The 27,022-nt window shown below is 43.8% G+C and overlaps 2 protein-coding genes across 5 annotated transcripts in view; one reads left to right on the forward strand and one right to left on the reverse strand.

Moving 5' to 3' along the window:
* Positions 1-8,393, forward strand: part of dip2a (disco-interacting protein 2 homolog A) — a 96,604-nt gene extending 88,211 nt beyond the window's left edge. For 2 of the 4 annotated variants that reach the window (XM_080019786.1, XM_080019788.1), the window contains 10 exons: positions 813-943; positions 1,809-1,977; positions 2,764-2,934; positions 3,781-3,810; positions 5,488-5,549; positions 5,639-5,696; positions 5,793-5,867; positions 6,467-6,641; positions 7,712-7,835; positions 8,139-8,393. In XM_080019786.1, coding sequence (XP_079875912.1) covers positions 813-943; positions 1,809-1,977; positions 2,764-2,934; positions 3,781-3,810; positions 5,488-5,549; positions 5,639-5,696; positions 5,793-5,867; positions 6,467-6,641; positions 7,712-7,835; positions 8,139-8,391 — 1,248 coding nt within the window. In that variant the 3' untranslated portion in view covers positions 8,392-8,393. The remainder of the gene's footprint in view (positions 1-812; positions 944-1,808; positions 1,978-2,763; positions 2,935-3,780; positions 3,811-5,487; positions 5,550-5,638; positions 5,697-5,792; positions 5,868-6,466; positions 6,642-7,711; positions 7,836-8,138) is intronic. The other 2 variants (XM_080019787.1, XM_080019789.1) reach the window with 1 other exon arrangement.
* Positions 8,394-10,757: 2,364 nt separating this feature from the next.
* On the reverse strand, positions 10,758-26,056 carry sacs2 (sacsin molecular chaperone 2). The gene is made up of 7 exons (XM_080018879.1): positions 26,018-26,056; positions 25,402-25,489; positions 24,903-25,014; positions 24,554-24,700; positions 23,021-24,455; positions 22,718-22,806; positions 10,758-22,617 (listed from the first exon to the last, which is right to left on the reverse strand). The coding sequence occupies exons 1-7, from the start codon at positions 26,044-26,046 to the stop codon at positions 11,696-11,698; spliced, it is 12,822 nt and encodes a 4,273-aa protein (XP_079875005.1). The 5' UTR covers positions 26,047-26,056; the 3' UTR covers positions 10,758-11,695.
* Between the last annotated feature and the right edge of the window lie 966 nt (positions 26,057-27,022).

Raw genomic sequence — 27,022 nt, forward strand, 5'->3', positions numbered from 1 at the left:
ACCTCCAGGCACGGCCCAAAAGGAGGATACCCTGGAGGGTTTTATTATCAGCGCGAGGGAAACGCGTTCATGCAGCTTTTGCACCCCTGCATACGGAGACAGAGCTCCTCCTTGTTGAGGTTGAGTTCCTCCGGCTACAGGGAGTAAATTCCCTTCAACGTCCAAGGTTGTACACACACACACACACAACACTGGTCAAACTCTCACACACACACACACACACACACACACACACACACACACACACACACACACACACACACACACAGGCTCCATCATACAGAGAGTCAGATGACGATGTATAGCATGTAATTCTAGAGATCCATAGTAATGTTTTGTCATTTTCCATCACTATATATATATATATATATATATATATATATATAATATATACACACACACACACACAATATATATACTCTGATACACTTCACTTCTATTGTCTATTGTTTGCATTTCAATACATTTGTTTACTGTTTGGAAATGATGCAAACATTTTTGATGAAATACCACCACAATCGCAAATTTGTAATATTTCATTTCTGTATGAGACTAAATTTGTTCTGTGAGTCAGATTGTATACCGAACGGTTGCTATCCATTCTCGTTGTGTACAAAATATAAATGCGTCCATATAGAATCGCATCGCGGCCGATTTCTATCAAAACCGAATTGGGAGCTGCTGCCCGATACGCAGCCCTCGTGGAACGAGCCGTTTGCCTCGTTCCTCGCTCTTGTTCTCCCATCCCTGTGGAAGTTTCCGCGCCGCACGGAGGAGTCACCGGATCCTCTCGCTCCTGTCGCCTCTTGCAGATGTCCCACGCCGCCACCAGTGCCTTGTGCCGCTCCATCAAGCTGCAGTGCGAGCTCTACCCCTCGCGGCAGATCGCCATCTGTCTGGACCCCTACTGTGGCCTGGGCTTCGCCCTCTGGTGCCTGTGCAGGTGAGACGGGAGCTGCAAAAGGGACGAAAAAAATACAAATAAATACGGGCGTGGTTTCACATCCTCTCCACCCCCGTGTCTCTCTCTCCAGCCCGATCTCTGGTTCTGTTTTTAAAACCCGCGGAGGCTAGTAGGTGACTTGTAAAATGTAACTGCGGGGCGACGCAACAATATCGGACACTTGCAATGTATTGTTTGTTTATTTTATTTTGTTGTTTTTTTTGTTTTATGGAAACACTTGAAAGCTAATTTCATCTTTCATCATTCATTCCTGTGCATTTATTTCAGTGTCTATTTGAATGTGAAAGCTGGACTTTGACCAAATTGGAAAATGCGTATGGACTCACTGACGCAGAACCATATATAAAGCCTAAAACCATATAAGTATATTTCAGGCTTCGCCGTTCTTCAGACTCAGAATCGGATAAAAAATATAAATAAATCTGTGTATTTGTCCGATAGTCCAGACATTTACAGGTACTCGGAATTTGTTCTGGAGCGTTAAACTGCAGACCATTAGCACCAAAAAAAAAAAGCTTAACACTCTGAAAAAATGGAGAATAAAAATAATAATGGAATAAAAGGTGACTGATGAAATAGAAAATGAAAATAAAACTTGTCTAATATATACAAATACCTCCCAAAAAATGCAAAACACAAATAGTCAGATATGTAAAAATATACAAAATTATGATATTATGCGCAGGATAAATCATTGTTATGCGCAGGTATAAATTATAAATATGAATTATTACTATGAACTACTACTACTATGAATACTATTGCTACTTGCAGGAAAGATGCACTACTACTAATATAGTGTTTTTATTAAACTGTTTGCGTGTGTGCATTGCGCTTTCCTCAGCGTTTACTCGGGTCACCAGTCCATCCTGGTGCCTCCACTGGAGCTGGAGAGCAACGCGTCGCTGTGGCTGTCGGCGGTCAGCCAGTACAAAGTGCGCGTCACCTTCTGCTCCTACTCCGTCATGGAGATGTGCACCAAGGGCCTCGGCGCGCAGACGGAAGCACTGCGGGTGGGTATCAGCGGGGGTTCTTTCCCAAGTCCTTGAAGTGCTTGAATTTCATCCTTATAAATTGAATTGCTGGAATACCTAGGAATGAGGCCCTTTTGTGCCGAAGTGCCTGAAAGGTCCTTGGAAGAAAATAAAACTAAAAAAAACCCGCAATCATTGAAAACCTGTGATGATACCTCTGGTTTTGTTATTGAAATTACAACTTGGTTTGCTATTGAAATCATTCAGATTTTCCAGAATTGCTTTTGCAACATAGATGATGTCAGGGAAATGTAAATTGAATTCAGTATTGTTGAGACTAAGATTAAGATTATATCATATTTTAATTAACCAAGATCACATTGAAAATGGATTGTATTTGTTTCACGTGAAGTCCCTAGTGCTTGAAAGACCTTGAATTTTATTTTGTAATGCCAGGATGAACCTCGTCTTTCACATGTTCATCCCTCTTAATGAAATGAAATTTCCCTATTAATCTATCAAACATAAATCATTTTTTTACTTCTTGGACTTCTGTTTAATGGCCAATCTGTTGTCATGGAAGTATTTTATATTTACAAGGTTGTTTTTTTTTTGTTGTTTGTTTTTTTTGTTTGTTTTTTTTTCTTGCTCTTTTTGTCAAAAAATTTCCTGAGCCCGATGACAAATTAAAAATAATGAAAAATAAATGAAAAAACCTTTAGTGTATGGAGAAAAAAAATACAAACGTTATGTTAAGATGCCGATAATCTATGTTTCTGTTTTTTTTTCTTTCTTTTTTTTTTTTTAAATCTCCCCGTGTCGCAGCTGCGGAACGTCAATCTGTCGTGCGTGCGCACGTGCATGGTGGTGGCGGAGGAGAGGCCGCGCATCGCCCTCACCCAGTCCTTCTCCAAGATCTTCAAGGACCTGGGGCTGTCGCCGCGCGCCGTCAGCACCACCTTCGGCTGCAGGGTCAACGTGGCGGTGTGTCTCCAGGTGAGAGAGAGCATGTCCTTCATATCGTACCAAAGATATGGAGTTTTAAACGGCGTCGATCGGGGCCTCGGTGAGCGCCAGACACACTTCAGTGAAAGTAATGAAACGTATTTAGTTCAGGTTTCAACGTCGAGGATTCCATCCCAATGCTTTTATATTCACCGTTATGTCTTCAAGAAAGGATAAACGTGGCTCTGTTTTCCTTGCCACCGAGTTATTTAGATGATAAAATGGCGTGTCGGGATATGACCATACAACTGGGTGGTATATATAATTGTATTATTATTATTTTTATTTTTTTTTAATTTTTTTTTTTTGTCTTTCTGCGGTGTCGTATCATCGTAAAAAAAATACATTTTGATTAGTGGTTTTATTTGAAATCTAGTTTGTTTTGCATTGTTTCGTTTGGTATTTTGAATTCAAATGGATTCTCTTTCTTGTACTTGTACTTGTTTTTGCTGCTGTTAAAAAAAAAAAAAAAAAAAAAGTATATACTGGTATAAAAAAAGTGTCATCTTATAACCCCCAATATCTTATACTGGAGCGCTGCTACAAATCAGTGCCTCCCCCTCCCAATCCATTCTTAATTATTTTTAGCTTTCCTTTATCCTTCAGTTTCTTTGTCTGACTGATCATCTTTTTTCTTTTTTCGTTGTTTTGTTGTGTTTTTTCCTGGTCTCATTCTGGTGATTTCGCTGGTGTGTGTGTGTGTGTGTGTGTGTCTACATTGATGGTGTGTGTGTGCGCGCGCGCCTTTGTGTGTGTGCGTGCGTGTGTATTTGTGTGCGTGCGTGTGTATTTGCGTGCGTGTCCACATATATCTGTGTCTTTCCGTCTCCTCGTCAGCCCAACAGGCTGGGGAAGCTGGCTGAGCAGGTACTGTGGGACCAGAGCGCTCGCTGCCTCCAGGCTCATGTGTGTCTTGTGTTTTCTTTTCTATTTTTGGAATATCGCTATCTTTTTTTTTTTTTTTTTTGGTCTGCATGATGTCCAAAGAGGCTAATCCTCCTAACATCCTATCAGTGTTTTCTCTGACACACGCCTGGTCCTCTTGGCAAAGGCTGTGCTTTAAATAAACAACAATAATGGTTGTAGAGTGATGGGCGTCGTTCCAGCAGCACTCTATGCCTGTATCAGGCAAAAGTGCTTCTCATTTAGAACCTTGATCATCTGATGGGCGTCAACAATGATCTTCATTTTCATAAACATATTATTGAACTGTTTGGGGGTTTTTTTCCCCCCTCAGCTGTTAATCGCTTCAAACAGAAAGAAAACAGGTTGGAACAGGTCACCAGAAAAGATTAGTGCTTAGTGGATTAGTTAGGTTTTTTTGCCATGGCCTGTTTAGAAATAGTTTAGAAATAGCAAAAGTATTATACCTGTATACTGTATAAGTATTAAAAAAATGTAACTCTTTATACTTGTTACCAGGTCCTTCAGGTTCTTGAAGTGCTTGAATTTCATCCATCCTGCATGGTTGGAAATTAACACTTATAATATACAGTATATATATATAATAGTAAATGACAATGAGATTAACAAAATAAATATATACATATATATACACACAAACATACAGTATATACACAAATATAAATACAATGAGATTAAGATATTGTAATTAATAAAGATTACATTTGATTATAAAGATACAATTGATAAAATTTGTCTTTATAAGTCTTTGAAAATTAAAAAAAATATATGCTTAAAAAAGTACTTAAGTCCTTGAATTTCATGTAATAATGCCACAATAAACCCTGTTTACGAAGCCTTCGGTGGGATTGAAGGAAAGAAACCCCATCCTTGACGCCGGTCGTGACCATGCTTTCGAAAAAGTTCCATGTTGCTGCTTGCGACCCCCCCGCCGTGCTTTAGCGGATGCCGTTCTTTTGACGTGGGTGAGTTCGTTCCGCTCCGTCCCCCCTCTGTCCTGGACGCTCTAGCTCCAACCTCCCTCCGGCAAAACCGGGGGTTCAGAGCCGGACGCCGCTCAAGCTTTCGGCACGGTGGGAACTCGCGGGCCGAGTGGGGAGACGTCGCTCTTGGGAGACACGTACGCGTTGGCTCGCGTGAGCTCTGGGAAAACACGCCTTTCAGAAATGAATGGCGTCGGACTCGTGTAAAGGCCTGAGCGCCCACGCGTTCCCCACCGCTTGGCAGAATTAGAGATACTCCCACCGACCGACCTGCGAATCGGTTTCAGGCGATTCATTGTTTTTAACGTCCCAAACTGTCAAGATTTTTATTTATTTTTTTGTCTGCTAGGCTGCTGTATTTCTTTACGAGTGGCGCTGTGTACTTCCCGCTCGCGTCGGCACCATGACAAAGACGGAATAACACGGTCTAATTTGCTTAGTTTGTTGCCACGGTAACCGGGTTTAACAATCATGGCTTGGCTGGATGGCTTCTGGCTGTGACCTTGCCGCGTCCACAGCTCCGCTCCACCCCAGCCAGACCCAGTGTGCGATGCAGTGTATTTTATTTATTTTTTTTTGTTGTTGTTTTTTTTAAAACTAGACTCACTCCACCCACTTTGCTCAATCTCGCCTCCAGGGCACAGCGGGACCCGACCCCACCACCGTGTACGTGGACATGAGAGCGCTCCGGCACGACAGGTAGGGGGGCGGATGTGGTGATACCTACACAGCGACGCTGGATGTAACAGACACAACAAGCGCTGGTTCTTTCCTTCATGTTTTCATAGGGTTCGTCTTGTGGAGAGAGGCTCGCCGCACAGTTTGCCTCTGATGGAGTCGGGGAAGGTGCCTCTTTCTTCTTGGGATTTGACACAAAAAATGATTTGCTTTGTTCTTTTCACTGGCGTTCGAGATCCATAAGTCCGTCCTTTGCCCATCCAGATCCTTCCAGGGGTGAAAGTCATCATCGCCAACACCGAGACGAAGGGGCCTTTGGGGGACTCGCATCTGGGAGAGGTGAGCCACCAGGCCAGCTGATAAAACAGCCCTTAATACGACAGAGTGCTACTTCAACTTTTCTGTTCTGGAAGTTAGACGTCATGCAAATCCTGATTACAATTTACAAAAGGAAATGAGTATATGATGTACTCTCGATAAACACTGCATAAAAATCCATCGTTTTTTTTCTTATTAACTAAACTAATACGACAGAAATGAAATGCAGTATTATGCAAATTATTTTAGACTTTTGATGAAAAGCAGATGTTTGCTTTGAAATGTAGTTGAAAGTCTCTGGAGCTGAATATTCTTACTGGGAACAAAGTATTTCAGGACGGTAACAAAATACGCTAACTATATTTCTTTCCACCAATGCTTTTACGTGTGTGTGTGTGTGTGTGTGTGTGTGTGTGTGTGTGTGTGTGTGTGTGTGTGTGTGTGTGTGTGTGTCGGTGTGTGTCGGTGTGTGTCTGTGTCGGTGTGTGTGTGTGTGAAGATCTTGAAAAAAATCCATGTCAAAAACAGACATTAAAGGCAATCCTGCAAGTGATGTGTCCGTATCTGAGCAAATATCCCTTTTATTGTTTTTTGTTTGTTTTTTTTTCTGCGTGAAACAGATCTGGGTGAGCAGCCCCCACAATGCAACAGGGTACTACACAGTGTACGGAGAGGAGGCGCTGCACGCCGACCACTTCAGCACCAAGCTCAGCTTCGGGGACACGCAGACGGTGTGGGCCAGGACGGGCTACCTGGGCTTCCTGCGTCGCACCGAGCTCACCGACGCCAGCGGAGGTAGAGTCTGGGGCGGAACGGGGGCTTGGATTCTGGGGAAACACAGCGAACGCCTATGAACCTATTCAACCTTTATTCAAGCCCAGGAATCACTGCAGGTTGCCCTCGTCTGGATAAAAAATGAAAAGAAAGATCAATGTTTTGTTTAATTTCAGTCAGGCAGGGGTAACCTCACTAAAGCCACGCTGGACAATCTTTAGCCATGGTTCCAATTAAAAAAAGATTAAAAAGAAAGAAAAAAGAATTGAGCCTCAGTTAACAGCCTCTTTTAAGGGGGACCTGGTTCTCTGTGGTTGTTTTTTTACAAACTTTGGGGGTTGATCCTCTGGAAGTGAACCTATTATCAGCAGAGCCTCCGACGGGAAGGTTATTTAAGGTCACCCCCAGAAATGTCTATCCATCCCTCATGTTTTCTAAACTGAAAATGTGTGTGGTTCTTGAGGTCCTTCAAGTGCTTGAATTTCGTCCTTTGAGATGTAAATACCTTGAAAATAGCCCCTTTTGTGCTGAAGTGCTTGAAAAGTCCTGGAACGCTAAGGCGGGATCATTGAAAACCTGTGCTATAACCCTGGTTTTGTTATTCAAATTGTAATGCAATAAAAAAAAATATCCATAATCGCTTTAACAACACAGATGATGCCAGGGAAATGTAGATTTAATCCAGCATGTTGGAAATAGACACTTATAATAGTAAATCACAATGAGATTAATAATAGATATATAGATATAGATAGAATAGACTATATACTAATATAAATAATCGACAAAATGAGACGAAGATTATATTATATTTTAATTAATAAAGATCTTTTATTATTTAGAAAATTAATTGTATTTGTTTTGCATGAAGTCCTTGAAAATGAAACGCTGAGGAAAGCACAATGGTGCTTAAAAACGTACTTCAAAGTCCTTGAATTTCTTTTTGTAATGCCAGAAAGTGTGTGTGTGTGTGTGTGTGTGTGTGTGTGTGTGTGTGTGTGTGTGTGTGTGTGTGTGTGTGTGTGTGTGTGTGTGTGTGTGTGTGTGTGTGTGTGTGTGTGTGTGTGTGTGTGTGTGTGTGTGTGTTTCAGAGCGCCATGACGCCCTGTACGTGGTGGGCTCTCTGGACGAGACCCTGGAGCTCAGAGGGATGAGGTATCACCCCATCGACATCGAGACGTCGGTCATCAGGTCCCACAAGAGCATCGCGGAGTGGTGAGAGCTCCAAACATCTGCTATCTATCTGTCTATCTATCCATCTGTCTATCTATCCATCTGTCTGTCTATCTATCCATCTGTCTATTTATTTGTCTATCTATCCATCTGTCTATCTATCCATCTGTCTATCTATCTATCCGTCTGTCTATCTACCTGTCTATCTATTGGTCTATCTGTCTATCTGTCTACCCCCTTATCTATCTATCTATGTATCTTTCTGTCTGTCTGTCTGTCTCTGTCTACCCCCTCATCTATCTATCTATCCATCTATATATCTCTCTCTCTCTTCCCTCCCTGCAGTGCGGTGTTCACCTGGACCAACCTGCTGGTGGTGGTGGTGGAGCTGGAGGGCTCGGAGCAGGAGGCCCTGGACCTGGTGGCGCTGGTCACCAACGTGGTGCTGGAGGAGCACTACCTCATCGTGGGCGTGGTGGTGGTGGTCGACCCGGGCGTCATCCCCATCAACTCCCGGGGGGAGAAGCAGCGCATGCACCTGAGGGATGGATTCCTCGCCGACCAGCTGGACCCCATCTACGTGGCTTACAACATGTGAGGGCACCTCCGCGGTGGGGGTGGGGGTAGGGGGTAGGGGGTGGGGGTGGTGGGGGTGATAACATGCTAACTGTCGGGATAAGAAGCCATGGTGTGAGAAACCAAGGACCCAGCAGCCAGTGCGGTGGTCCCCCGTCTCTGGGATGTCCGATGTGAAATAGCAGGATGAGCACTGGATCATCACACATGGAAGGCAGTTTGGTGGTTAAACCAAGAGAATGTCCAAGAAGAAATAAAAAACTATCAACATCGCCTCACGCTTTTCTTCCCCTCTGTCATCTCTTGGTTTGCAAATTTGTTCATATATATATATATATATATATATATATATATATATATATATATATATATATATATATATATATATATATATATATATATATATATATATATATATATTAACAGATTCTATGAATATTTTTAGGACACCCAACAGTGAAGCGAAGGCGTTTTAGTACAATACTTTTCAGTGCCATCGCCATTATTTCCTTTGTGATGCTCTGTGGTTCTGAGTTCCATGTGTGTTTGCATTAGGCTTGTGCCACTTTTGGATCCGGTGGCCACACCTTCAGCCATGTTCCCATTGCTTTGTTTCGCCGTGTCAAAGTCGCGCGTGATTCCGAATGTTGCAGGTTGCGAATGATGTCGTGCGGAGCCAACGTTGTTTCGTAAAACTCTGTGAGGGCAAAGTGTTTGTTAATGAGCAATTCTACTGGAATCAACCACACCAGTTATGGTTTCCCAGTTCCTCGCCAACAATCTAAGACTACCCAAAATGGAACGCCACCCTTGTTATTATCGTGTTCCAATATGATTCCTTAACACTTAACGGGAAGAGGTCGTGCAGCGCATGGACCATCTGTTGGCGCAAAACATTGCTTTTCAGCATTGTTCCTTCCTTAGTTATAATAGAGTTACAATACTTGATATGAACAAAATGCACTATGAGCAATATGGAGCGTGGCTTTGATGACCACAGGAACATTTTTTTTAATGACATTTCAACTGGGATGAAGAGAAACGTCATCAACTTGCCAAAATTAGTTAAACTAAGCCTTAACTACTTCTCAGATGCCTCCTCCTAACCCAGTTCGTATTTAACTTGATTCTATGAAGTTGAGCAGCTGTTGGTTATGAAAAAAGCAGGGGCTAGGCCGTGTACAATAGGTTTTGTTTTTTTTGTTTTGTTTTTTGTTTTTTAAGGGTTTTTTTTTTCCAATTATCGTTTCTTTCTGTGATTGCACCCAAAATTATTTTGGCTAAGACGAACACACGTGATTTGGACTCAAACAATGACGAGAGCATCGGGCGCTCATGACGATCAAAAAGAGAATTGTCCATGTTTGTTGTCTAGAATGTCTGGGACCGTTATGTCTGTCATCACAAGAGGGGAGGAAAGCAGAATGTTCAAGGTCAGAGTGCCATCAAGTTTGAATCGTTGTGTTTTTATATTTTTTTTCCATGTCTTAATTTGCATGTACTGTATGAGGCAGATATTTAATGTGCTTTGCAAAAACACTTTAATCTCCTTATCTCATCCTATCACGTTGTATCTGTAAAATATCACTTGTACTAAGTTTCTTTTGTTGTTATTCATATTTTCTATGTGCAAACCACTTTGAAAACAGGCAGCAAGCCTGCTGTAAGTATGTACAGGTTTTGTGTAAGTTATTAAGAAGGTGGACACTTCTGGTGGGTTCCTCAAAATGCATAATAACAAAGACTGAATCAAGTTGATATAAACCCCTTAACAAACTCACTACGAATTCAGAACTGTTTCTCGTGGACGGAAACGATGGGAAAAGAGCTTCTTTATGTTTTGTATAGTATGAACATCGGGAACAGGCTACTTCCCGGGAAGATTAAAAGCACACGCAGGACACAAAGAAGACTGTTCCTTTCCGTTGATCTTTTGAGTCCTCCGGAACCTCCTCGTCAAGATATGGAAAGATGCATTTGTCTGATTGATGGTTAGTTGTCATTATTTTCATAACATAATTTCTTAATTAATAAAAAAAAAAAATACTTTTAACTTGAAATGTTTGTCTTAAATTAATCTCCTCTGTGTATGAGGCAATACTTGACTGAGCACATGCAGTATACTGCGATTGTATTCTCAAAATGTAGGCAAATTATTTGCGTATTTTCTCACCAACAGTATTTTTACAAAGTAGATTATTCATATTTGTGTAGTCCATGTATTGATAATAAATGTATCCCAATGAGCTCTACTTCAAAGAGGCAATATTCTATGTTAGTGCAAAGTGAAGTCAGATGGGTTTGGAAGATATTGCCAAGTGGAAAATAAGACAAGAATGTTTCATTTATACTCATTTATTGAATCCCATTGATTAAGAAAGTCAGTGAATAGTTTTTTGGGGTTTTTTTTAATAAAAAAAGTTTGGCAAGTGCCTATGAAGAGAAATATAAGAAAAAAATTAAACTTTGAAATTGAGTATATAAACTAAAAAGGAATTCAACTATATTATACTCTTTCAATGAATTGTGATTATTAAAAAGAAAAGGTTTAAACATTTTCCAAACTAATTCCAGACATTAGGTTTTTACTGATTTAACTGTCACAACAATGTTTTTGCATAACCGTTCAAAAGCAGAATCTGAAATACAGTATATCATTTCCATCAACATAGCAAAACATCACATAGTGCATAATTGCATTCACTGAAGTTTCTCCTACGGGATTAATTTCACATTCAGTGGCAGCTGTACAACAAAAAAAATACCTTTTGATTTTTATAACTGAAAATATGACATTAAAAGGACACAACATAACCATAATCCATAATAAGGAATGAGATCGAACATTCTGAATCAGTGCACCTCGAAGATTAAAGTAGAGATTGGATCTGTCTTTTTCATAACCACCATAAAAAAATAAGGAAGACCCACTATAACATGACTAAATATTTTATAGACGCAAGCACAGCTCATTTGTATTGTTAGAAGACAGGCCTAACGATTTTTTTGGGGGGGGTCATAACATAATTGATTTTATTACAAGTCGCTTTCATAGAAAAAAGAAAACATGATTTATAGACACTGACATATAAACTACAAATGAACGTAATTGTGTGAGATTTGATTTTAAAGAAAGTCATAAGAAAAAGGGCAAATAATTTCCGACGCCATTGACTAATACTCTTTCCAAATCAACACTTCCGATTTCAAATTCTGTTCGCGTCAACGTCTGCTACATTGGTCTCATGTTACCGTTTCCAGTTCATTTCTAAAACTCAAGCCCGTTTAAATATCCTCGTCCTCCAATATCCTCGGGTACCGACTTTTCAATTAACATACAACTCGATGATTCTCACAAGCTCCGACGCCATGCCAGTTGCCGGTAACTCATCTTCTGATCTGAACCGGCCATTGGGGATGTGCGGAGACGGATGAAAATTTGGATATTGGGTCTTTTTAGCGTCCACTCCAAGCCTCTTAAGTCTTTCCACTCTTTCGGGCAAACTGCTTAATTGAGGGCTGTAGTGAGCAGCACTTCCAGCCATGGCGGATATGGCGCTATTATCCGGGTGTTTCCCGTTTCTTTTGAACTCTGCAGCTATGAGGGCCTTTTCCACCGCCTGGTGGACCTTGAACAGGCACCATTCTGTGTTGCCATTAGCAGTGTCTTTGGAGGCCGCGGCCAGATCACACCGAGCCTGTCGCAACCACCGCTGGGCCTCCCGCGTGTTTGGCCGGGGGATATTTTGATGATGCGTCCAGAAGTTGTATCCGTAGGAATTGTGGCGCCTATTGAATCGCTCTCTCCCCCGTCGGTGGCGCCTGGCCTCCTGGTCCCATGTGTCGTAGAAGTCCCTGAAATTCCAATTCCACCGTGGCGAGAAGTCTTCAGTCTTGCCATTTGTTAGCTCCTCAATCCTGTTCTTCAAGTACTTGAAAGCCTCCGTGGCAAGCTGTTGGCAGTCTGGGTTTTTGTCGGGGTGCCACCTCAGGAACAGTCGTTTGATGGCTTTGTGTCGCTCGTCCTCAGGTAGATGCCACACCTCAGCCAAACATCGGTCGATTTCCTTTTTCGCTTCTTCGAGGGACGCTGGGGCGGTCCTCGTCGATGAAGAACTTCCACCTGATGCATTTGCTGCTATGGCCACTAGTGCCGTGGGCCTCATGGGATGTGTTGCATATTTGTGCGTGTTGCGTGTGTTTTTTTCTCGTTTGAACTGATGGCACTCAATGGAACTAACTTCAATTAACTCTTCTGGTCCGGTCTGTACTTTGTACCTGCACGAGAATGACCCGGGAGGCCCAGGCAGTCGCTCAACAATAATTGCATAGGTATAGGTGTCATTACTACTATAGCCAATATATTCACCTTCTTCATAGTTATTTAGGAAATTCATATCCATGGAATCCAGCCATTCTTCAGGGATAGCAGACCCAGGCTGCGGTGGATAGAGAAGGGAGTTCTCCATTTCTGCGCTGTCATGAATTTCATTTTTAGCCAGTGTTTTAGAGACCTCCTCTATGTTGTCGCACATAAGAAGTTGCCCGAGGACCGTGAGATAAGATGAAGGGAATGTATTGCCTAAAAGGGCATTTATCTCTTTAGTCAGAGTCAGGATGATTTCATTTATCACCTTAGCAGTCATGTCGTCGTTGTGTTGTAAATAAAAGGTGCAACAGCGGTGTTCTTCCCTGACATAAACCTCGGTTTCCGCACCCGTTTGATTGAGCGGCTGTTGTTCGAAGCACAGCACTGTTTCGAGCCTCTTGCAGCAGACGATCTGAATGCTGCCAAACGCCTTCTCGCACATGTCGGCGGCGTCTTCCTGTGTTGTCTTGCCCTCAGACTTCTGCCTGATGAGACAGATGAGTCCGTGTCTGAAGGCGGGCGAGGACAAATGTTTGCCAAACCACCCACTGAATTCACAGTCGGTTCCGTAGTCACAGATTTGAATTTGAGAATCCACCAGCGTCTCCTCGGTGGACTGAGAAAGCATTTTGGGCCGAAAATCTTGAGGAAGCTTCCTCAACTGTTGAAGATGCGCATACTTATCATTGACCAAATAGCATGCATTGAGTTTCTCAAGCAGTAACACCGTACCCTCCAGTGCTGTTTCTAATCTGCTTGCCTGAAACACTGTGTCATTAAAATAGAGTGTATTTGAGGGGTATAACCTGCCGTCTCTTGAAGGAAGGTACAAAACGCCACAAATGTTAATGGCTGATAGATTTTCCTGTGCGTCGATGAGACTAAATAACTTCTGCACCGCTCGCCTGACAGTTTGCATTTGATTTGCATTCAACGTGCTTTTATCACAGGAATCGCAATGAACTGCCGTGAGAGCCTGGCAGTACTGCTGTACGGTTGGTACCTCGCTTACACCAATTCTCAGGAAGAACTCCGAGTACCTCATATCCTTTCGAGGAATTTTGTACAAATAAGGCCTGAAGTCATGGTCATCGGGGAGTCCAAGAGATGCCTCTTCAGCCTTCACCAATTTTGCATCGTTTTCAACCAACACAATAGGAAGGCCAGCCAATGCATCACCTTCAAACGCATCCGTTTGCAAGTGGGCATAGCAATGTCGAAACACCGTGGCCCGGGTGTTGATCAAATCTTCGGTCTGACAGGGCAACTGACAAATGTTGCTGATGTTTCTGGTGACGCCCTGGTCAGGAGGCTTTTCAAATGCCCCTGCGTCTCGGATCTTTTCTTTTAGTTTCTGTGAACTGCAATAGGGCAACGCTATTATTGGTATCGAAGTCCAAATCAAGTCTTGGTGATGAGGTTCACTTTCAATCAAAGATCCTCTCAGTGCCACGGTCGTCCTCCCAACCACGAAGGGCCTGTGATAGTCACACAAGTCCTTTCGAATTTCCACCGGTGAGATGAATTTGATGTCAGCCAAGTTCACCAACAGCCTTTGTTTATCGTCATCTTTTGCCATGGTCATAGCGGTTTTCAAAAGCATGGATGACTTCCGTTTCAAGTCTATGATATCACCAATCACATTGGACTGCGATTCTATTTGATGTGCAAAATGTATGACCTCCTTTACTGATACAGCATGCTTCATTCCCAGTTTAATAAGCAGATCTTTTGCTTTCGACTTAATGTTTAATGCGTCACCCAACTCGTTCCAAAATCGCTGAGGCACAAATTTCTCTTCAGGCAGCATCATCTTGTATAACGGCACATTTTCATCGAAGTAGTACGATGCCATCTCAAAATGTCCGTTGGCACTGCGAATCAGCTTCACATTCTTCAAAAGTGAAACAATCTCCTGATGCTTGGACTCATGTAAACAATACTGTAGTGATAACAACATTTTGATGGCGCCAATAATCTGTCTCTCTGTCATCCTGTGCATGGCAGGCAGAATGAACTTCAGAAAATACTCCACATCAGATAGAATTCCAACCTTCAAGATTTCTGAGAGACACTGGTTCTGGAGACTGTGGCTGAGGAAAATGCCGTCGCTTGTATGGAGTTTGAATAAATCTGGAAATTCTGCGATGGAATTTGTGTGGAGGATAAACACGTTGCTCGGCCCGTCAATCCTCACTCGCTCTCCGTGTACCGTTTCAAACAATGGCAAAGATTTGAGCTTCCTCGTGTACTCCTCCTTCCTCTCCGATTTGGAAACGCCAGACTGAAGGAAGACCTGAAGCTCATTCAACTCGCCCTGAGAGAGTTTGCCAAACTCTAAATGATTGAGTTTGAAGAGCTGGTCCATCACGGCGCCTTGGTCACTTGGGTGCATGAGCTCGGGGTTTAGAAGTGCGTGTACCTGATGGCCCATCTCAAGGAAGAATAACGTGTCAAGCTTCATGGTTCCAAGTTTAAATAGTATGCTGGATATATCCTCCTTTGAGCTCAAATGGATAACGCTTGGCATGTCTTTCATTGCTCGCAGGAAATGTTTGTTGTTTGACCTCGGGCACACAACAGGCAACATGCAACAGTCATGGAAGAGCTCCTTAACTGTACTCAACGTCATGCACTGCTTGTCAGACTCTGGGGAACTTATTTGGCTGGTCAAAAACTTCCAAACATCCTTCAGCCACATCCCCGTCGCCTCGTTCCGTACGTGAAGAGAACAGAGCGGATCCACTTCACAATTCTCCAGGAGGCTGAGAAGGATGGGTTTCAAATACTTCACTGCATCGGGAATTGTCAAATCCTTGACGAAATCTTGCAGGACCTCCATGTGCTTTGAGTTGGTGGAGTAATGTGCAAAGTCCTCATCATACCCCAAAAAAACACCGTTATATCTTGTGATCAGTTTGGGACTGCTGGCATCAAACACCCTCAAAACTTTATCATTTGTGAGCAGAAGTGGAAGCCCTTGAATTGAACAGGATTTGTCGTTTTCAACATCTTTCAAGCAGAAACTCAGAAGCTTGGAGCAGGTTGCTTCATTTTTAATCAAGGTTTGGTCGATGGGCAACGGCAACTCGGTCTCCGTTTTGCTTGGGTCATTGAGCGGCTTTTCCCTGAGGAAATTCCCCACGGTTGAAGGGCTGACCGTTTTTAGGTCAACTCCTTCAGTATGGAAATGCCTCCAAATGTCTACCATCCTCGCCGAAAAAGGGACCAGTCTCATCCCGAGAGACTGCAAAATGTCGTTCAAGTTTTCACTACTGGGGTCTATCAGGTAAGGCCTGTGGAGCACTTCTGTCTCTCTGACATTACACCATTCAATTGCGTACTCCGAGAGTAAAATAGCTCCATGCCTTTTAGTTTTTCCTATTTTGCTCTTCAACACCGGAATGACATCAAGGTCTCTGTCTCTTATTGATCGGTACACCTCATGTATCATTTCCTGCCAGTCCGGAGGAACATCGTTCGTGACAACAGGGAAGAAACATAGGTAGGACGAATCGAGCGATGTAACTTTCAACTCAGAAGAAGTTTTGATGTTTGCAACGCCGCGGTGGATGTAATGGAGAAGGTCTGCATATAGTGGAGCTATGACGTTCTGTTTCAAAGCTCCGTTCCAGTTACGTTTCAGACTCAGGCCGTCCTCTTTCCACAGGTCCCTCCTGGACGAGTCTACTTCAAAGTTTCCGTCGACATGGATTGGAAGTCCCGTCTTGCCCGGCAGTGGGAGTGTGCAGAAGACTCCGCCTTTGTACTGCTCCCCTCTTGGAGCAGGCTTACAGCTCACACAGGCAGCCAAGGCGGCTTGGGGAAGCTTGTCTAACCCATTTCCTTGTTCTTCTTTGATTCTTCTTCTGTCAATGTTATTAAATATGCCAAACTGCTGAGCAATGATCCACGCGCTCTCTATGTTGTCTGAGGTTGCAATTTTTACTTTGTATATTATCTTGCGCGGCGTGATGTGTGAAGGGTCTGGCTGCAGTGCATCTTGTCGATGCTTCTCAAAAGACAGTTTTTCTTGGATGCTCGTCTCTGGGAGATTTTTCACGACCGTGAACACATTTTGCAGAGCCCCAGAGGGCTGGCCAATTTCATGAAGTTGTATTTTTTGTATGTGTTTCAGGAATATAATCAATCCTTCTGGGTCATCACGAAGAGCTGAGAACAATTCACTGATGTCACGGTCCGTTACTGCCTGGTCTGATATTTTTGAACTTTCTGCCATTGTGGCAGTTCGCAGGGGCAATCTGAACATCGTTCCCTCCTCGAGTTTAAAATCCTCTGGAAGAAATGACTCGTAGACGTCCTTGTACATCTCCTTCAAAACATCAGCGAAGTTGTAACCCCGTCCGCTGATTTTCGTTTTCGATGTACATTCAATGTACTTTTGATTGGGATCAGAAATGCAGAGCAACTTATCTCCGGTCAGGATTGAAGGGCAGTCCGTGAGATGGTACACTGAGTTGAATCCAATTCCGTATTTTCCTGTTTTCCCCGGAGTGCTGTGCTTTCCGCCTTCTCCAAGCTGCTGGATGCCGTTCAGGTCTGCGTCAGAAAACACCTTGTTGTTGTACACGCACAATGCGGGACCCTGCAGCTGGTTCCATTTATCCCCGAATGTTTTTTTTGTGCCGTGACGCCTTTGGTCCCAGACAAGATGAATTTCCGTCGCCCCTGCATCGTCTGCATTTTGGAGCAGCTCTTTGAGGATGTCTTTCTTTGACGGATAGGCTGCAATGATGTTTTTAATTCTAACCGTCAGCTTCTCGTGTTGTTTGAACTCAAACTCAAACGGTGAGATATTTTCAACCAGATGATTTTCAAGGGTTTGATGCTTGGTTGTCTTTATTCCAAAGTGACGTGCCATTTTTCGTGTGATATCATCATGGCACAAAGTCACCCCTGAATCGAGTTGCATCCAGGGACTGTCATTGAAGTAAAGCTCTGTCGCAGGTTGCAAAACACAATGTTGGTTAGGTATCACGCAACAAGGTATTTTCTCTTTGGTCTCGTATATACCCCTTAACAACACCGCAAGGAAGATTGTCAGGTCAGGCTTAGGGAGGGGTCGTGTTCCATGGAGATCATGCAATTTTTGGAGCGTTGTTAGAAATTGACTGACCGTGAATTTTTTTTCAAGACCAACACATTCCCAGAGCCTCCTGAAAGAAGTGAAGACCATTGGAAGTACATGGAGGTATGGCTTTGCTTCAAATTCCTCGTATTCTGCGACATATTTTACATGTACAAACTTGTTACCAACAAGAATGAACGGAAATGAATGTGCCCTCTCCGAAATGATTCTGGTATCCTTACAATCGTGGAGCCGTTGATCCAGAAATGTGTAGCACTCGTTAGCTATTTTGTGCAGCACCGTTTGGCTGTACAACTGAGATTGCTTACTTGCTTCTTCCAACTGCTGAAGAACCATCTCGGGTGTTGGATTTTCACAAACTCCCAAAATTTGCAGGACTGGATCAGCGCTGTGTATTTCCAAGTTAGAATGATCCATCACAGGCTGCGTCATGTTTACAAGGTGACGGCATTTTTCATTGAAGACATCAGTTGGCTTCCTAAGTGTCACCATTTGGTCCTTCTGATTACTGAGTGGAGGGGACGCTGGAAGAAATGCAGTCTTCCTCAGTGATTTCCAGTGTTTCGAGTGTTTATCGTGTTGGGGACTCCTCAAAAGGGCAAGAATGCATTTCAAATGTGTATATGCTTTCGTTTTGTCTTCACTCCAAAGACAGGCAATTTTACCAACTCTCTCAGTGATCTCTTCTAATGGAAGATGGTCATTCAACATTCCAAGTTCCAACAAGCGTTGAATCCTTTTCGGGGTGCAATAGTCATTGCTGGTTCCCTCAAGCAAGCGACCTTCTGTTTGTTCAAAAAGACGGGCTACCTTTCCAGCAGGATTCACAAGTTTTTTGATGTACTGGAGCTGTCCCCCCTGCGTGGGGATGCATGGATGGCACATCAGTAACTTGTCAATTGCATTGATGTTCAGGTCAATAGCATGCAGTACAAGAGCATTTCTACTCTTAGGGTCCATGGTTGTAATGTTGTTTATGACTACTTCTCGGTAGAATTCCTCCCAGTCCCATGTCCTGCTCTGTAGGACTGCTTCAAAGCCGGCCTTCCTCAAGCTATTTCTTAGCCACAATGGAAGAGGGATAACACGGTTGGGTCCTTTCACATGATTTTCACACACCTCCATCGCAAGTGCACTGATTTTTTTGTCCTCTTCAATGCTTTCATGCAAGAATATGGCTTTTTTTATGCAACACCAGTGCTTGCCATTACTAAATAGCTCTGGGGCATCAGAGGCAATGGCAGAGTAAAATGCATCCACCAAAGGTTTGAAGGTTTCAGTCACTTTCTCCCGATTAGGCCAAAAGGTATAATATAAGTAATCTTCCAAGTGCTTGTGTTGAGACATAGCCTTTAAGACCAAGAGTGCAGTGACATATGCCGTTTGTGCCGGATCTTGAAGAAGAGCTTTGTTCCAGTCATGCTTCACTCCACTTGACCACAGGCCTTTCCGATTTGAAGTCACAGCAAATGCCCCATTAACATGTAGTGGGAGACCAGTTTGGATGGAGAGGGGAAGGAAGCAAAACGCCTGTCCAGCAACCTCTGTTTTAGAAGTAATCCATTTTCCAGTTTCAGGGTCTTTGTCAAGGGGTACAGCAACCCCACCGATAGGCAAGGAGAATTTGGTTTGCTTATTTTCTTCAAGCAACATTTGAAGGCACCTTTGTGTTCCAAAGCAATTGTATAAAAGCCAGAACTGGACAGTCGATCCACTGCCTTCTTCCTGTTTTATCTCAACGATGTGTGCTCTGTGGCAGTCAATGATGTCATTGCATTTTTTATCACAACTCATCAAGCCTTTTACAGCACGTGTTTGCTTTATTAAATATGTTTCGTCTGGAATCTTCAACGTGCTCACAGCGGTTTTAGAGACTGTGACTACGGTTTGTATTTGGTCATCTCTTGGCGGAGTTGATGCATTGTTTTTGATATTTTGTAGAGACACAGTGTTGATGTTTTTCAGAAAGAGCAGGTGAGTATTTGAATTGGTCACAAAGTGCTGCTGAAAAGTGATGATGTTGTGTGTATCGTATACCTTTTTGGATAGTTCTGATTTGGAAGCCTCTTCTTGTGTTCGGAAAGGTAATTTGATCAAAGTGCCCCGGTAGGGTTTAGCAGAGCACTCTCTGGTGAAACTACAATCAAAGACGTTTTCATACGGTCTAAATTGACCGGGGAACCACTGCAAGAGGGGCTGGTGAGAGAGGTCCAGTTTGATTCCGGGATTTGTTTTATCTCTGATGTGCTTCTTCAAATGGGTAACATTTGGATCAAGTATGAGGAGACTGTTACCACTGAGGATTGAAGGACAATCCGTTACATGATAGACGGTATTAAATCCAAGTCCAAATTTTCCGATTTTCTCCACCATGTTCTCCTTTGAGGCCGATCCTACTCTGAGAATATTGCCCCAATCATCCTCTGTGAATAGCTCGTCATTATATGTCCAAAGACAGGGTCCATGGCAAAGAGACATTCCGGGGTCAAAAAGACTGTCCGGGGTATCTGTGTGCACTCTGAAATCAACCATGAACCGACAGACACTTGCCCTGGCATCCTCTGCATTTTGAATTAACTCTTTAAATATGTCGTTTTCTTCATCGTACTCATTGAGAATGTTCTTAATCCTCATTGTTATTGGCTCGGACTGGCCGCACTGCTGTATCCCCACCAACTCTGGTCTAAGGATACGCGTGCTGAGCAGCGGGATTTTCAGCCACTCCGCCGTTGCTTTGGGCATCTCCTCGTGGATGACGTAGAACACCTCCTGACCATACTTAAGTGACTCCAAGCCATCCTTCGAAATGTCACAGAAGACTGTTGTTGACAGTGGCTGTAGAGTAGAAAGGTCACCTTCCGCAATGACTGGCACAGGGATATCACCTGTAACTGCTTTCTTCTCTCTCCACACCCAGTTCAGAATTGATATTGAAATCTTCAGCTCAGAGGAATTTGCAACCGGCAACTGCCTTCCCTCGATTGTTTCTTTGATAGCATAAAGAATACCAACTATTTCTTCCTCGGAAAGGCTTTGCCTCAGTCCAAACTGCCGTAGCAACGTACTGTACGTCAGGAATTCTTGTGGCACCTTCCCGATGTAAGCGCTCAGGTCTAGATTTGGGGGGTAGTTTAGAACTAGATCCTGAGGTGAAACAAACTGGTTGTGAGCCCAAAACCAGCGTCTGTCCTTGGTCGCCACTTTCGTGAATTCAGAGCTGTGGTCTTGCATGTGTTTGTAAATGCTGTGCAACCTCCTCTTGAAATCCCCGTCTCTGTCCGGCTCATCGAGTGTCCGTGCGACGGACGACAACACTGACAAGTTCTCCAACACTTTGTCAGGAGGGGGCAAGTGTTTGAGGCCAAGTCTGTCGCTTAGTTTTTCACTGAGCTCACCTGTCAGTGGCATTACATATCCAACAATGTCCTCATACATCAAATGCCTTATTTCGTGTGGGCAGAAGAACACTCTTCTCTGAGAAATGTCCCTGGGTTGTTTTCCCCGCGTACTAGGTTCAACACACGGCACCCACTTCAGAGCCAAGAGGTTGTCAAGCTGCTGTTTCGAGAGTTTGGACGGCGTATCATTTGCGTCAAGCAGTCTTAAAAGAGCCGGAAATCTCTTGACGGCCTCATTTGGAGAGAGAAAATGCAATTTGTCAATCTGTTTGGCAGCGTGCAACAAGTGGCTTGAGGTGACAGCTTCTTCTTTATTTAGCAGCCCGAGTTCTGTCAAGCTGTTGAGCATCTGCGGCGTCCGCGTGTAGACGGCCGGGGGGAAGAAATCCGGTTCAAAAAGAACTCGGAAAGTTTCGACTCTAGGGTCGAGAAAGTTGTCCGTCTTTTTCAGCTCCCCGTTCATTGCGATGAAGTTCAAGTCCGTGCATTTTCTTTTCAGGGGGGTATTCTGGGAGAAAAGGATACTGCCGTGCTCCAAAACCCACGACATCGTTTTCTCGATGTCGTCTTTCTTGAAAGACGCGCTCTTGATGCAATCTACCAGGAGATCGGCCGCTTGAGACGTATCCAAGACGGTGACGCAGAGCAGTCCTAGGAGTCTGCGATCGGCCTCAGTGGCACACCGTACGACTGAATCGGGCATGGGGAGTTCTGTTGGCACCGTCAGACCAGGAGTAAACAGCACAGCCTGCTTGGAAAAAGCGGCTACATATGAGCCCTTCACGGTCCGGAACAAAGGCAAGTGCAAGAGCAAGTGTTTCTCGTTTCCTGAGAGGCGATCCAGGCTGGAAAGGTAATTCTTCAGTTCTTCCCGTTCCTGGTGAGACATCGCCTGAGTCGCAGTGACGACATCCTGGGAACCTAAATTCACAAAAACCTGCATGACATTCCCCGGGGAAGGGTGTAGCACGTAAGAATCTAGGTCTTCGTGTTTGAGCCACTCTCCTCCCCTCACAACAGTTCCACCGACTTTTGTCACCAATTTAGCAATTTGGTCTGGCAGGCTAATCTGTTTGCTTTTCTGAAAAATTAAAGTTGTGTTCTGTTGCAGTCTCGCAAGCAACATGGGTTGACCGACATCCCCTGGGGGGCTGATGGGTATTAACGGCATTCCAGAGAAACCACTCAACTCCCTGAAGTGATGGTGGAGAAATCTCCAGAATTCTTGGAGCCACCCGGCTGGTGGATGCAGGTTGTTTCCGCGTTCCCAAGTGACTTGCCTTGTATTTTCCTGTTTCCAATCCAAAGGCAAATACCTCTTTGCATACTCCATGACCTGGCGTGCCCCAATGCGGAGTACCCGGAACAAATCTGCAAAAGAGACCATTGGAAACGTGAATGTCATGAAAAGCGTATGGGCAAAATGTGCTAAATGATTACAATTGCGTATCACACACAATAACATTCTTACTTCTTCTGGCTATCTCTTGTAGATGTACAGAGCAAGACATGTTCAGATCTTCAGGAATGAAGAGGTTTTGGCAACCTGGCAGCAGAGCCCTGGTGGAGAATGAGTATTTTTGACGTTAAATATGTCCAAGAATAGAAAACAAAAGCTGAGAATATAATGTGTTGACTTGCAATTGTGTTGAACTGCAATGACTGTAGGTAATAGGCATGGTGTATAACCCTTTGTTTCACAGTTTTTTTTTTTTAAATGCTAGTTTTTAAAGATAGTGTTTCTTTTTCCACCAATGTAGAAAAGGGAAGTTACCTTGGAAACTCTTCGCTGTCAATGAAAGCAACGTCCTCCTCTCTGTCTGTGAAGGATCTGAAAGTGCCGTCACTGAGTGGAAGCAGGGGAAGACCCCGGAGTTCTCCGTATTTTTCGTCGCTCAGCACGTACTCCAAAAGAGAGACCTTATCCTCTGCCGAGAGGTTGTGCACGCTCATTCCACAGAGACTTGCCCTGAGGAGTGCTGGGGTAACCCGTCTCAGTGTGTCGGGATGGGGATACGCCTCCCTGATTGCTCTTGCGACATATTCCGGAAGAGATACGAGATTTTCGCCGCAGGAAACTAAGGTCTGCTGAATGACAGCCGCTACTGCGGGGCTTATGGATTCATCACAGGGCAGCACGGCCTCCGGGGCAGGAACAAAGCTTCTTTCGTCCGCGGCAAGAGACAGTACCGCGAAATTCCCTCTGAAGAGTTGCTGCAGAACATCCAAAGCAACTGCATTCCATTTGTCTTTATGTTCAACTTGCTCAATGTCTGGCCAAAGACCATACACAGAGGAGACAGGGAGTGCGGCGTCTTTGGATAGTTGGATAGCGTCCTGGAGGATCCTGAGGTACGCCGGTGGGAGCACCTCTTTTACGAGCAATTCATTCCACAAGGCGGCCTCGTCGTATTTCTGGTCTTCTTCTTGCCACTTGATGTGTCTTCTGTTGTCTGTAAGCCCAAAACACGCATTTACATAAACTGGAAGTCCGGTCTTGTTGGATTCATTGTTCGGAAGTGGGAGAAAGCAACTCAATCTGCTGTCGGCGCAGTCCCTGTTCGGGCCACACGGAAATGCCAGGTCAACTTCCGGAAGGAAGCTTAACTTCTCGGCGAGCGAATCCAAATCGGCTATGTTGCCCTCCTTCATGCAACATGTCGTCACGAGCCACTGCTTCGTCTCTCTCCGCCCTTGTGATGTCAGGGTTATGTTTTTGAAGCCCGTCGAGCTCTTGACGATCGAGTCACTCCCCGACTCCAGAACGACACCTGCGGAGCACGAGCTGGTCACTTCGAGTCGGACATCAACTGAGCTGTCGGTCCTGACGTGTATCAGGGACACCGATGTCACGTTTTTGAGGAACAGCGGAATTAAATCTGCGTCGGTGATGAAGCTCTCGAAGAGCTCGACCACTTTGTCGCCGTCGTACAGATTTTCCGAGATCTCCGACATCTCGCCGCGCAACGGAAATCTGAAAAGGGTCCCATTGAAGTGATGGTCCTCCATGATGATGTCTCGCCATTTCTGACGGCTGATAAGGGAGACGATATCTTGGAATGGCTTGAATTGATCTTCCAGGGTCATGAGGGTCTCCTGGTCGTCGGTATCAGACAACGACCACTGAATTCCTCCATTTCCCCTTCCAAAGAGCTTCTCTTGGGGGTCGAGCAGGGCGAGGTGCCCCGAACTCAGTATGGACGGGGCATCTGGGGACAGAGTCAAACGGCAAGCACAGAGTCAATGAGCCGCTCCGACATTAAAATAATAGAGTACGCGGATCTGGTGCAAATCCGGGCGGGTTTACCTGTGATGTGGTAAACAGAGTTGAAGCCGATTCCAAACCTCCCGACTTTGTTCGGGTCCTTGCGCTTGACACTTCTCCCCGCGGCCTGAATGCCGCTCCAGTCGTCGTCGGTGAACGCAGCATCGTTGTAGGCGTACAGGGCGGGACCTTCGCAAAGCAGAGAGGAAAAAGAGGGTCACGCCGCGCTTCAACCTGATGGCTCCTGTGACCTTGTGGTTCTTAAATCTATTTTTTTTAAATTTAGTTCGTCACATGTGTATTGCTCTGGTGGATCGAAGGGTTTTTGTTTGTTTTGAATCTGATGATTCTTAAAAACTTGAAGCATTTCCTTCAAATTCTTCGCGCCTACCTTGATATTTTCCCAAGTCAGCGGTGAAGAGGCTCTCGTTTCCGTAGCCCCTCTCATCGTGGATGAAGACGACCTTCGTGGCTTCGGCGTCGTCTGCATTTTGGATCAGCTCCTGGGTAAGTAATTCCGACATAAAAAAAATTGAAGCCCAGCCGAGCCAAACAACTTCACACAAGTGTCCCTGCGCTTAAGACCAGCTCCAAATGGCCGAGTTGGCTACCAAGCATCGACAACGACTGAGTGTTTCACTGGGGTTATCAAGTGGCCACCTTCCTCCCCTGTTGTCTCACTGGATTAGTCCCACAAATTGGGTCCAGGGGGCTCAACAGAACCACACCCTCCATACCCACATTAATGACCAAATCACGACAAATCACAGGTGAGCCATTGATAACATAACCGTTTGAGCATTGTCTTAAAAGTATTTATCAATAACTGAAGTATGAGCGATGGAGTACGGGAACATGGTGTGAACAGAGGTGCGCGTCGACCGTCTCACCTTCAAAATTTGTCCGCCATCGGGATACCGTCGTAAAATATCTTTCAAATAGTCAATGAATGGCGGTGCTGTTGCCCCGAAAGCGTTTCTGGAAGAGAAATCATCAGAAGTCCTCATTAAAGACCAAGCAACCTGATGCAACAGACTGGTAGGTGAATTAACAGGCTGCAGGGAGAATGACTTAAAAATAATGATTAATAAAAAACTTTTATTATTAATAATAAAATTAATCAATTTGAAAAAGCCGAACTCTACATAATTAAAGTAGTAATCCATAACATTATTTTGTTTAAAAACAATCCCATATTTGACATGAATCCCCTGTTTATTTATCTGTGTATGTTTGTAATTTAATCTAGCAGAACATCCCCCATATAAAAATAATAGGCATTACAGACAACAACGCTGAAACAGCTTTTGTTTAAGTAGTTTAATCGATTTTATTGGTTCAATTAAATTAGTTTGATCAAGAGTGCGACCCATAGCTGGGTCACAGTCCATAGCTGGAGTCAAAAATTGACATTTGATTTATGTGGAATAAAAGAAACATAAGTCAATATTGTTCACTTCTATATGGTTATTCTGTCTATCAATCAAATTACAAAATATAACCCACCGAGTTTTTATCTGTGCCTTGAAACTCATCCTTCTTGAGCACGAACCTAGAAAAGGAAAACCACATTAAAAAAGAGCGACTTCATTATTTAAATGTCTTGGGAAAAAAACAGCAGCACACTAGATGGCAGAGCGGTGCTGTCAAATTAGCTATGAACAAATTAAGCTTCCTGGATGTGACGGGTGGAGTGAAAGGCTTTCTCCTCAAACCTTGCATATTTATTCACAGTATTATAAACAATCATAATGTCACTGTTACCATTGCAGCTCGAGACAAAATTAAAGCATAGTGAGCAGAGGCGATTCTACAATATTTTTTAGTCCATTATTGTGGAATTGTTTCGTAAAAACAATTTTTTATCATCGTCGCGTGTGCATGCTCAAATGAAGGCTCCCATGGGTCACATGGTAGCATTGCAGTCTAATGACTGGTCAAAAATCGGGACCTCACCAAGATGGCGGCACGTGCAGACGTAGCTGACGTCAGAACCTTATGGATGTCATGGATCCGACGAACCCACAGACAAAATTAATACGATTTCTATTCGAGGCAGTTCCAACATGGGGTCGTTCGAGTTTCCTCCAAATCGGTTCAATATTGTGGAAGAAGTTTGTCATCAACAATCGCAACCTCACCAAGATGGCCGAGGCACAGTGTGCATGTGCAAGTTGAAGGAGAACACAGATCACGTGACAGATATAGTGGTGTTTGGACTTCAACTAAAGGAATATAAGATACAAAGTCGTAACCATACGAAGTTACACAGCGACAGGTATTACTTTATTACTATGAACCTTTATTATGTTTGGAAATAATTAAGTTGAAGTACTACCAGAAGACAATTGGATTAAACAAAGCGCAGCATATTAAACGTCATTAATATATATGCTTCTGAGGACAACTGGCCCGCACCGGAGCAAGTTATACAAAATAAAAACCCAATCACATCACTGTCAGAATTTATAGACATTCCAGAGCTATCAATTTATACAATCTTCCTGCATT

The sequence above is a fragment of the Zeus faber genome (assembly GCF_960531495.2).
Source record: "Zeus faber genome assembly, chromosome: 18".
In the NCBI taxonomy this organism is placed as follows: Eukaryota; Metazoa; Chordata; class Actinopteri; order Zeiformes; family Zeidae; genus Zeus; species Zeus faber.